Genomic DNA, 12,476 nt, shown 5'->3' on the forward strand with positions numbered 1-12,476 from the left:
AGCAATGTGGGGACCTGGGGCGAGAATAGAGAGGGACGCCATTTTGACAATACAAGTCTAATACTTTGTGTCTCTTCTGAACGATTCAAGGATTCTGTGGCAATTCCTCTGGTTATTTCCTGCCTTGAGACAATAGTCAAATATGGGAGAAGTATATGCGCCATCAGTAAGTGTTTGGAATTAGACCTTTCAGACAATAAGTTTAATTTTGCAGTTTAGCTTCGCCGCATGCTTATTTTTTCGAATGTTTATATCACACAGTGGTCCCGACAGATGTTCAGTTTGCTAAAACTTTGTACAGAATACCTAAGCGTTTCATAGGGTGTTTGACCATGTTAACTTGACGTCGTTGATTTCACCCTTCTTCTTCCTTTTTGCAAGGCAATATTTTGTCGAACTAAATACAGGCAGTTGGTACATCAAAGCGGTTTGTCACGCCGCAAATTATGTACAAAGCGTTGTAAATAATGGGTGTGTTATTCAGGCCTTCCCATCGCCAGCTGATCGCAAGATCAAAAGATCAACCTGTTACCAATAATAGCTGGATCACTTGTGTACATAGCTTAGGTTTCTGCATAAAAACAACTCAGATTTTTGAAGAACTCGATTCATTAATAGGTTGAAAACTGAAGGTCTTTTAAAATAACCTAGGGATAATTTAAACATTCCCAAGTGGTATTCTTAGGGACAATCATATCACTGCCCCAAAATCATAGCCCTCTACATGTCTTGTATTTGTACAATTGTAACTTTTAAGAACAGTTCAGACTACAAAATAACCTTTGATTTTCACCACTTAAATTACATTGTACTTCTTAGGGTCAGTCTGAGGCGGCACAACTTCTCGCCACATTTTGGCCTCGTCAAATGCAAGAGATCAGAAATATGAATACTGTAAGTGACAGTTAGAAATAAATTTACAGCAGATGAGAAATCCCTCGCATCATGGGTGGTTTTTTATGTATTTGTAGAGATGCCCTTTAATTTTATTATCAGTTATGGATTAGTTGGAGGAGGTGATTGTTTGAAGGTTGGTGCTGAGTACTTTTCAAAGTATTTATGGTCCATGTCAGTTAAGTGTCTGGTACCTTTAGATCAAAATCCATACAGCAATTGTGTGTGTGTGTTCAAATCAGTTTAATTAAGAGGTAAAAATTTCTTGCATTAAAAATTGCTAAAAGACACAACCATACTAGTAAGGTGTTTAATAAAATTGGGTTTTATCAACTTAGCTGTTGGGATTAGGTAGATCAGCTGCAGTAGGGAGGTACATGTTGAGAAGCTGATTTTTCATTTATGAAACCTTCACCAGGGTGCAAAGAAAAAACAGTTTTACAGCTTGCCATTCAGGCAAGTTGTACAGTGTAGCTAGCATGTACTAGCCCAAGAGTCATTTTAACTAGCACACCCCCCCACCAAAAAAAAAAAAAAAAAAATAATAATATTGATTATGATCAAAACTGATTACAGTTTTCCTGTAATTTAAATTTCCAAAAAATCTACTTGCTTCTTGGACAAGTTAAGGACTGAATACACTAGCCCAATAGCAAAATCCACTAGCCCTGGGCTATCAGACATGACTTTGTTTGCATGCTGCTTCATCAGAGTGAATCATTGAGTGGATAGAGGGTTTTTTGTGGTAATGTAATCGAGGTTGGGGCTATGTTTTTGGTAGGAGCGTGATAACATGATTATTAGTTGAATGAAAACCATTCGTCGATTCTGTCGTGATTAAGGGCAGATGAAGCTGGCAGGAAGGAGGCATTACACAGTGCTTTTTATCCTTGTTCCTTTGTACATAAGAAGTTGGCACCAGCTGAAGATACCTTCTCCTTCTCACATCGTTGTTATTCAAAGAGCACTTTTCTTTCTTTCAGAATGATTTTAAGGTTCAAGAGCTGCCACTTGCAAGAATTAAGAAAATAATGAAACAAGATGAGGAAGTAAAGGTAATTTTTAATACAGGGTTTTCCTCATAATGCCCTGTTTATAAAAATGTGTAATAAATCTAACTACAGATTTTTAAAACCTGCCTTTTTTAAGACAGTGGTCCAGCTTTGTCTTAATATGGAAGTAAAAAAGTGTTGTGATAGCTCAGTGTTCAGTAACAGTTTATTTTAAGCTTCAGCCTGCCCAAGTTTCTTTCAAAGGGTTAAAATGAGGCTCTATAGATATTTTTCTCTTTAGAATTACCAAAAACTTACAATGTTACAAGTTAAAATTTTATTTCAGTTTAAAAATTTTCAACCTAGGTTGATTGTCAGTTTCCTTTGTCTCCTAGCCTTAATTCATGAATAAATAGAGAATCAACCTAGGTTAGAAATAGAGAATCAACCTAGGTTAAAAAATTTTACCCTGAATTATAATTTTGAACAATAACATAATTATACACTGTATCTGTGAATCTACAGTAGGGGAGTGAATAAATTACTTGTATATTGTTAACAAGACAGTGTTATGTTTTTGTCTGCAGATGATCAGTGCAGAGGTAAGATCACTGCTGAAATTTGTTTGCACATACATGCACAGTACCCTTTAAGTAGGGGTCCTTTCAATGTTGAGCCGATCAAAACACCTCAGCTTGCAGGGCAGTCTTCAAATTAACTTTGATCAAATTATTTTTTTGTTTCCATTAAGGTGAGTCTGTATGGTAGCTAGATAGCCTTTATTTTAAAACGATGAGTATTGAAGCTACACGAGCTTGTGGGGTCGTTTGCAATTAACAAATCATTAAGTAGACTAAAAAACTAACGACTAGGGGTATATACAGAAAAAAACGTTTGAACCTAAATCAGCGGTGCTTACAAATATGAAATTGTGAACATAAATTTAAGTGTATACAAAGTCATCTTTTCTAAAATTACAAGTGGATGCAGACGTTATCTTAAAGGTGAATTCATTAAAATTAACTTGAGATTTAAGCTTTAGCCTGAGATCACGATATGGAATGTTTTTTGTCAGGGCATTACAGTTGTTGGTCACTGCATTCCACAGGACTGAGCCTCTAAACGCGACAGAGTCTTTCATGTAACGAGTGTTGAAGCGTGGAACAATTAAAGAAGCGCAAGTCCGAGTTGAATAGTGGCAACTTTTGAAAAAAAAATCATGCAAAACTCAGTAAAGTTTTATTAATTAGCATGTGTTATAGTATTCATTATCATCATTATCATAATCATGTCTCTGAGCCAGAAGGAAAACAAGTCTGTTGCCATGACAGTCATGTTTTTAAGGAACTTAACTGTATTTTTGTATAACAATTTCCTGTAAAATGCTGGATTCTATTCTAACATGCTGAAGATTTGTCATTGACATTAAAAAAATTAGTTTTTGGTGCAAAGCAAAAAATACCTGAGTTGCATTGAAAGTAAATACATTCAGAGTTTATGAATTTTTTACCTGTCATATATGCCATAAATTTAAATGGATATGTAAACTCAGACCATTTTGCTGTTCTGTTTAGGCTCCAGTTTTGTTTGCCAAGGCTGCCCAAATCTTCATTAATGAGTTGTCGCTTAGAGCCTGGATTCACACAGAAGATAACAAGAGAAGAACTCTACAGGTAAAACAAAATAATGCAAGTATTTGCACTTTATGACATGCAAATGAAATGCCTTAGTCTAGTGTGCCCCAATATTAAGTTGTATTCAAACTAAGATTTCCTTGTCATCCAAACGAAAAAGTTAGTTGCCTGGGTCCAATGGGTTCTGCTAGAACACAGCGGCATTCAAGCAATCATCATTAACTTAGTTATCATACCCTTTTATTTCATTTTTTCATCTACATCATTGTTATAATTAATTAGGTAAATAATGTTTTTGTTGTCTGTTTTTGCAGAGGAACGATATTGCCATGGCAATCACCAAGTTTGATCAGTTTGATTTTCTCATTGACATTGTTCCAAGAGATGAACTGAAGCCTCCTAAACGACAAGTAAGTGTCCTGTGTGTGACTGACATCTAACTGCTTAAAATGTCTCTGCAGTAAGGTTCAGTGGAACCTCACCCTACTACCAACAAACTTGGAATTGACCAGGCATTTGTTTTTTCTTCTCTATGTAACAGTGACTGTCATATTGAAGGATTTCTATTTTATTTTATTGTAGATGACACTTAATGGCTGGTCCCAAGGGAAATAATGAGATTGCAGGAAAGCAAAAAAATTAACCAATTTCCCACTAAACTAGCCATCAAGTGGTTTATTATGTAGTTAATGAAGAAAAACATTCTTGTGTACAAATTCTTGAAAGTACAGTTAAATCTCAATGGAGTCAGTGGTCAATAGTTACTGGTGACAGAGCTCCGTTATCCTCTGACATCAAAGATTCGTGTTAAGAAATTATATTATAGTGCTATTGTTCTTGTGTTTAAGGCATAGCAAGCTCAAAACACAGTTGAGACCCAAACTTGTTTAGAAATAAGGCCCCATTTATTTGGCGAAAAGTTGTCCCGCGTAAAAGGGTCACCTGCCTACGTGAGCTACCCTGGATGAGCCAACTTTTCGTACAGTTCCCTATAAAATGTGGCGAACCATTAATTACATGACCGTGAAAAAAAAAGGTTGGTGCAGCTAGAAGGGTGACCCTCCTTAGTAGCCAGGTCACCCTTTTGTGATAGCAGGGTTATCCTCCTAGCCAGGCCAAGTTTTCTCCATATAAACACTTTTGCTCACCCAGCCGGGTCAACTTAGTCAAGGTGAGACAACCAGAGCATGCATGAGTGCTGTTTTAGGCAATCAGAACATGCATGAGTACTATTGGCTTGGGCAAAGGGGTCAACCTTTTAGTCATGTAGAGGCTTACTAAGGTTGGCTCAGCTGAGATTGTGACCCTTCTAGTTAGGACAAGTGTATAAACACGGCCTTAGTTATGCCTGTTAGAGTGGACGCACCCAATGAGTGCTATTCAATGTTGTTATATTAGGATCCCATACGGCAGACTGTTGTGGCACCAGATCAAGTGCAGTACTACTTCCAGCTAGCCCAACATCATGCTGTCACAATGCAACAACATCAAGCCCAACAACAACAGCAACAGCAACAACAGGCCCAACAAGCACCACCTCAACAGCAGCAACAGCAGCTGACAACACAAGTTCAACAAGCTCAAGTAGCAGCCAGCACCCAGCCACAGACCATTATCACTAGTGTACCTCAACAACAGATCGTTACTATGGCAGTAAGTTTGTATTCATTACGAACTCTTATTAAATTATGGAGAAAAAAGAATTATGGAGGGCAAAGCAGGAGAAACACTAGCAATATTTTAGCCCCAAACTACATTGTTGTATTTCTCTAATGTTATTAAGTTTTTTTTCAAACCATTTTGAAGCCCCCAGAGATCAGGCAAAAAAATTGCACAAATCCAGTTGTACACTGTATGTTCCTTTTATTAAAGTGTTTGGGTAAAGGGCTGGGACTGGAAATTTGCCTGATTAAAACGTGTACCGGTGAATGTTATGGTTATTATGTGTTTGAGTCTTACAATGTAGGTACTCTGATAGGAAAACAAATCACTAGCAATACCAGAAACTGATTTTCTCTGGCTACTTTCTTTCTTTTTCTTGCTTTTAGTTTTTAACAAAATTGTGAGAGAGAGTGAATTGGACGTAAAAGGGGGAGGTTTTGTGATCAAAAGAAATACAGTTGACTCCCAATAACTCAAACCCTCGCTAACTCGAAACATACACTAACTCGAACCCAAATCGATTTCCCCTTGATTTCGTAGATACATTTACTGTAATTTTATCCTCAGTAACTCGAACCCCTCAATAACTTGAACCTCCCGCTAACTCAAAGTAGTTTTTGTTTCAACTCAGATCATTTCTCAGTCTAAAATTTTGCCCTCGATAACTCAAACCATGTTTTGAGCCCTTAAAAAGTCGGGAAAAAAACAGTCTACTGGAGTCCGAAACATTGAATATTGAATTTCCTATTGAAGTGTTGTGGGCATATAGTTTGCTAGTGGAGGCTAATGTTGTTTGTCACAAATCTAAGGTGAAACAGCTTTACTTCTCAATACAGTAAAACGCATGCTCTATTTAGGCTTTGTTTTGTAACGTTACATTCTGATTTATAATCTAGAAGTATCTTTTAATTTTCACTTAACATTTCTACACATTTTTTTAAATCTGATTAACATGTTGACTGTGTAGTAAAAACTGATTTTTTCCTTGCTATTCTCTTTAAGCTTGCGATAACTTGTACTTCCGATAACTCGAAATTTTTTCGATTTCCCTTGAAGGTTCGAGTTATTGGAGTCGACTGTATTAAATTTCCTTTCCCATCTTTGCCCTTATAAGGTACAATGTGTGGGCTTATAACATCAAATTACTGTTAATGTTTTGTTTCGTTTTGCTTTAGCCTGGCCAGGCCCAAATAATACAGAATCAGCCACAAGAGCAAAGTGAAGTCCAGTATCCAGTAAGTAACTAATTTTTTGGGTTTGGAAAAAATGGTACCAAATGAAACAATAAATTACAAAGTGTAGTAAATGAGTTACCGTTTATCCTCTTTTAAGCTCCCAGGGGGCTTATTTATTTTAAGCATGTTTGAGAGGGTGGGGGGCTTAATTAATGTACCAAAATGGCCAAAATTGGGCACCATACTGCTTTTTCAAACGACCACGTATCAATTCTTTATAAAGAACTAGAACGTGAAAATGCTCAAGCACGTGATATTAGAGGTCTTGCAACCAAAGATCAAAGCTAAACCAAACTCCCAGCATTTGAATAAACCATACCAGATCAGTCCATCTTTTATTAATTTGGTTGTGAAGAATAAGGAGGGAACAGAGAGGAGAGTTGGGGGGCTAATAACTCTCTTTCACTGAAAAGGGGGGGCAGAGATGGGGGACTTGATAGATGATTTATGGTAGATCAAAGCTTATTCTAACTCCTCGTGAGCTATCATATTTTGCACTCTGACACACCCCCAAAAATTAATACTTGGCCTACATGTAACTACAGTATATTCACTGTGTTCTCTGTGACTTCAAAAATGCATTTTCTGATGATATTATCATGTAATGCAAGGAACTTGAAGCTCAACTGCAACAAATGTTTGATTTTCTTAGCAGATTCATTTTAACCCTGCTCAAATGCAATACATCCGCATGCAGCAGATTCAACAACTTCAACAGCAACAGCAACAGCAGACACAAGCACAACAACAGGGACAGCAACAAGCAGCACAACAACCACAGGCTGCCCAACAACCAACACAGGCAACTGCTGACCAGGCACAACAGCAGGCTCAGCAGCAGGCCCAACAAACCAACACACAACCTACGGAATTCACATTTACTTCTGGAGGACAGGTAACAAGATTACATTGTGTAATTTAACAGAGTCCACCTTTTGTGGGAAGGGGCATGGGTTTAAATTGAAAACTCTTTAAGCCACTCTTTTTTCAGTGGGCACAAGCATGCACTGTGAGAAAAGCTGATGGGGAAGTCTTTGTCAAACCAGATAAAAAGGGGCCTAGATATTCATGTTCCAAAGTACAGGGAGGGTAGGTGAGAGAAACCAAAGAATGTCTTTTTTGCAGTCTGGGGGGTGCTGGGTCGGGGCATATACAGTCATGTACAGAAACCATCATTCCTTTTGTGAAATGGTTGATCCTCTCCAGTTCATCTCTAGGAATAATGCACAATGTTTTAAAAATTAAACAAGAGCAACTGCTACAAAAGGAAGGAAGTCCATTTCTGAGTTGCTTTAAGCCTCTACCTCAAAGCAAGGCTAAGTGCGAAGCTATTGATATGGAAATGAAATTTTATACTCATGCAAATAAAACTCATTTTCACAAGAAAGGTTTTGCACTTTGCTTCGTTTTCAAAGTGAGGGTATTATTTTGGAACTTGGAAATGCCTATTTTAGGTTCGAACAGCTGTAAAATCAAATTAAATTATATATTTTTTTCTTTTTTACCATCCAAAGATTTATCAAATTCAGCAACATCCTCACACAGGAGTGACAGCAGTAGCAGTTGCTGCTCCTCAAGGAACCTTTATACAACAGCAAGGCAGCGCCCAGGAACAAGCAACACTTGCTGCTAATGAACCACCACAACAACAATAGACAGGTACACTGTTTTTAACCTTTAAGCCCCAATATCCACATACAAATTCCGATCTCCATACATTTCCTTCATGGATGAGTTGAGAGAATTTGATAATTGATCCAGGCATTTTCCCTTAGGTGGTCATTTTATTAATTCTCATAACCCAATCTCTTGCCAATGTATGGATATGGTCAGGAGAAAATTGATGTTGATCACTATTGGGACTTAAAGGGTTAATCACATCAATAGCCTCTGTAAGTCTGCCATTCACCCGCTGTATACGGCCTGTCATGTACATCTCGTATTTAGAAGACGCATTACACAAAAAAATGTAGGTTCTGTCCTGTCGGTTGCCTCGCATCTAATGTTAGATTATGTTATTTGGGCTGTCACCATTTACTCTCAGTGTGTTATTTTGTAAGGATTTTCATAGTGGGTCGCAATTGATCCCACTTAGGAGAACAGCATTGTAATACGGCTCTATTATGCGCTGCTCTTTGGTAATAAACCACGCTATAAAGAGTGTTCCAGTAAAAAATGCGATCACTGCATACTGAGTCTCGGTGATGCTTTCATTCGGGGCTTGGGCGTCAAGTTCTAACCCTAAAACTGCTTTGTACTTAGATGAGTTCTTTTTTCTAATTCGCAAAAAGTTAATTTTGTTTTTACATATTACCACGAATGCCTTTAGTCTCAAGTTTAATGTAAAGAACTATACTTCTAATCAATGAATTCGCGGCAAGTAAATCCTGTTTGTCTATCACCAGCCCGTTTTATTGCGATCAAAAATCGAACACAAACGAAATTTTTTTGAGTAAATTCAGTTACCAACGTTTTTTGAAGAAATCAAACGTTTCGAACCAATGAAACTTAATTCGAAACGAAATCCACGGCATATAGTGAATTTCGCTGCTTTGTCCAAAAAGTCGCCACTAGACTAAAGTTTTTTTCTCTTTATTTCAGTGTCCAGATTGTGGGCCCGAATGGAAGATATTTAAAAGTATACTTTATCATACAAATTTGCTCCTATATACAACAACGCAACGATACCTACTCGCCAAGTTTGGCTGCTGCAGAAACCAAACGCATGGAGTAATTTATTTTTGCTGCGAGTTCTGCCGCCGAACATTGTTTTATACGCATTTAGCATTTTACCCCATTAAACTGGGTAATCTAATTACTCAGGATGAATGGGGATGGATGTAAACAATAACGTGGATGAGGCAATCCGGGCTGTCGATTTCTTGAGAGTACGCGAAGAAAAATCTTTAAATCTCATCCTTTTCCTCGAATCTAAAGGTCTCTTAGCAAGGTACCTGTCACAACTTTTGATTTCATGCACCCAGTAGAAAGCTACTAGAAACCACCTCGCACAGTATACCAAGTGAATAACTCCTCCACTGATTGCACTTCTGTTCCTGTTTTCTACAAATCAAAAGGTTATGTATCTCTTGCAGTGTAGTGTTTAAATGAAAAGGATTATAGTAATAAAGATTTAAACTTGCTAACTTAAAACAACGGTAGTGGATTGACTTTCTGAATTAGCCATGGCGTGGTGGTGGGGACGATAAAACGGGGAGAACTATGAACGAAGAAGAGTAAGCCCACCTGGGTTATAACTATAATTTGCTAGGATAAACAGAGGATATTACATGGCCGCTTGGAGATAAGAAATTTCTCTTCTCTTGTTGAAAAATTAAATTATTTTTTTAACACGGGAAGAGAAATTTCGTATCTCCAAACGGCCATGTAATGTTCTATTTATTATATAAACACCAATGAAATACCAAACCATTTCACTTTAATAGTTTTTTGGTGTGAAAGGCGCGATTTATAGTGTAGCCGTAGCAAAGGTTCACATGTGAAGATAACATATTATTTTCACATGTGAAGATATGAAGTTTTCGCGCGAAAGCTCACCTGGTTACCCAGATTTGGGTTGTGCTTCTGACTGGTTGAAAATTTGACAAGCGCTACCCAGATCTGGGTAGTGACGCATCATCAATATGGAATTTCTACGCTGGTTCCTCAGTTTTCTTACGCGAGTTGTGGAAGAGCGGTTTCCATAGCGGGACAAACTTAGATCGCTAGGTCCGGGTTCGAGTCTTAGCGTCTTGCATGTTGTTTCCTGGACATGGCACTTTGCTCCACTTCGCCTTTCTTCACTAATGTTTATTTGAGGGTACCAGCGACATACTCCCTGGGGGTAACCCAGCAATAGGGAAGCATCCCGTTCGGGGGGGGGGGGGGGGGTGGAGTATTTAAACTCATATAGGGCTTAAAGCTACAGAAATCGTGATAAGCCCTTCGTCCTTGTTAGGCCCCTTTACTCGAACAGTTAGAGCGCTTTCATGAAAAAAATTCAACTAGCCCTCTAACGGTGTTACAATTTTTCTTTTTAAGAAAAAAAAAAAACACGTTTTATTTCATCTGTCCAAAGGCTCAAGATTTAGAACAACCTAACTGGGTCTAGCTAACTGCGTTACTCAAAGATGGATGAAATGGAAAAAATGTCCCGTAAATTAAAACCTACTAAATACAAATGCTTACTCAGAGATCACAACGACATTTATCTGTTTTCTTTCTGATACCCTATCACTTGATAGCAAGGTGGTTGTAACTAGTCAGTCTGTGGACGAGATCCTCTTATGTGACCATTCAAATATAACCTCTTCAGCAGTACTTTCACAAGGTCCTCTTTACAGTGGCACCCAACGACAATTTTCGGAAAATATCTGTTCGGAAGGGGATTTGCGATCTGTTGTAGAATTTTGGGACATTTGTTGTAAAATTTCTTACTTGCCTGCCTCTCCTAGGATTTTCGAACATCTGAAAAATGTTATAATTGCCCATTTTTAACGGATTTTTACCCTTAAAAGGTCATCTAGAATTTTTGGGAGCCTTTTTCGTAACTGAAATTTTCGAAAAGGTAAGTTTTGATCCCTATAGTTTTCGGATCACTAGACTTTCAGCTAGGAGATCCGAACAGATGAAAAATTTCTAAGGGATAAAAATATGCCTATATCTACCGTTTAAATACTAAAATACGTTTAACAATGCTATTAAGTGGTTTTGAACTATCTTCTCGTTGGGTGCCCCTGTCTTTAGTTAGTGAGTAGTTCTAACCGTCTGTGGACGACAAACTATGGTGTGACCATTCAAATGAAACCTCTTCAGCTAGCAGTACTTTTACATGGTGCTATTTAGTTAGTGTGCAGTTCTTACTTTTGAGTCTGTTGATGAAGATGAAATTCTATAGTGTGACCATTTAAATGAAACCTTCTATGCAGTACTTTCGCATGGTTTTTTTATTATTGTTATTTTAGTATGTAGTTCAATTCTATTTTTTTTAGTCTGTGGTTGAAATCGTATAGGCTGCCCATTCGTATGAAACCATGGTACTTTTTGTTTGCCAGCATTTTTCAAAATGAAATTGGGAATGTTTGTCGGATTTTTTTTTTCTGTGGGAATAAAAAATGTTAAACAGGAAAAATTCAATCTGAGTAAACTTACAGGTCCAGAGGACAAAGTTAGTAACTCGTAACCGAGAAAATTTACTGCCCCCCAAAATTACTACAATGAATTTTGTCTCTCTATTTTCTTTATTCCCTTTGGCGAGAATTAAAATCAGTTACAAATAATTTTCTGCGTATGAAGTTGCCAGGCTACAGAAAACGTGATGTTTGTTGAATCAATCTACTTTTCACACTATTTCTCAATGTTCCTTTTCCCGGCCGTTACTTGCCGTTCCAGGTTAAAATAAGCCCATTGTTAATGTGTTTTATTAAGCTTTGAAAGGGCGGAAATGGAAACTTCTTTATAGGATTCAAAGGAAAGTGCATGGCCAAATACCACTTAAGTTCATTTCCCTTGGACTAACTCCCGAAATTGACTGAAGTAGGTTTACCCTGCTGTAACTGACTTTAATAAAACGTGTTAGGTATTAGTTTTTTACAAGAAAACGTCTGTCTAAATATTAATGGTTGGACATTTTAGTTCAAACAAAGGTTTGATTATTCTCGTCTTATTCTTCCAAAATACGCTGAAATATAATGTACAGTGTATTCTTCAGTGAAAATTTTACACTAAAGCGATCAGTGAAATTTGATACAACTTTCGTTTACTCTTTTCCTCCCTCTCCGCTGTAGCGATTTCATACGTAGGTTTGTGTTCCGTTTGGAAATAAGATGTAATATGTAATAATTTTCTTAAGTTAGATTGGTCCAATCATATCAAGGTTACCGCAAGTGCGAGGAAACACAACCACCTTCGCTTTACAACTCCGTGTTATTAGCATGGGAAAATAACATCTGAGATATTCCATCGATGAAATAAAAGTAGAAGGAAGCCAAGAGTGGTTTTACGTCGAAAGGAAAGTGAAGGAACAACTTCAGTGATATTCGTCACGAGTCGATGGTTGC

At 37.5% G+C, this 12,476-nt stretch overlaps 1 protein-coding gene across 3 annotated transcripts; it reads left to right on the plus strand.

Annotated features, from left to right (window-relative positions):
* The first annotated feature begins 31 nt into the window (after positions 1–31).
* LOC140951882 (uncharacterized) lies at positions 32–9,573 on the plus strand. Of its 3 annotated transcripts, none has more exons than XM_073401250.1 (11): positions 32–166; positions 820–894; positions 1,878–1,949; positions 2,474–2,488; positions 3,461–3,559; positions 3,835–3,930; positions 4,919–5,173; positions 6,358–6,417; positions 7,070–7,312; positions 7,932–8,076; positions 9,019–9,573. In XM_073401250.1, the coding sequence occupies exons 1-10, from the start codon at positions 143–145 to the stop codon at positions 8,070–8,072; spliced, it is 1,080 nt and encodes a 359-aa protein (XP_073257351.1). In that variant the 5' UTR covers positions 32–142; the 3' UTR covers positions 8,073–8,076; positions 9,019–9,573. The 3 variants fall into 3 exon arrangements, with proteins under 3 accessions (XP_073257351.1, XP_073257352.1, XP_073257354.1); XM_073401251.1 differs by having other exon boundaries at positions 7,073–7,312; XM_073401253.1 differs by lacking the exon at positions 2,474–2,488.
* Positions 9,574–12,476: the final 2,903 nt, after the last annotated feature.

Source organism: Porites lutea, chromosome 11 (genome assembly GCF_958299795.1).
Source record: "Porites lutea chromosome 11, jaPorLute2.1, whole genome shotgun sequence".
Taxonomy (NCBI): Eukaryota; Metazoa; Cnidaria; class Anthozoa; order Scleractinia; family Poritidae; genus Porites; species Porites lutea.

Excerpts from the sequence above, each read along its gene's own strand:
- LOC140951882 (XM_073401250.1), top strand. The coding sequence starts at position 143 with ATGGGAGAAGTATATGCGCCATCA. Across the intron at positions 5,174-6,357 it reads AACAGATCGTTACTATGGCA|CCTGGCCAGGCCCAAATAAT; the intron begins GTAAGTTTGTAT and ends GTTTTGCTTTAG. Across the intron at positions 6,418-7,069 it reads AAAGTGAAGTCCAGTATCCA|CAGATTCATTTTAACCCTGC; the intron begins GTAAGTAACTAA and ends TGATTTTCTTAG.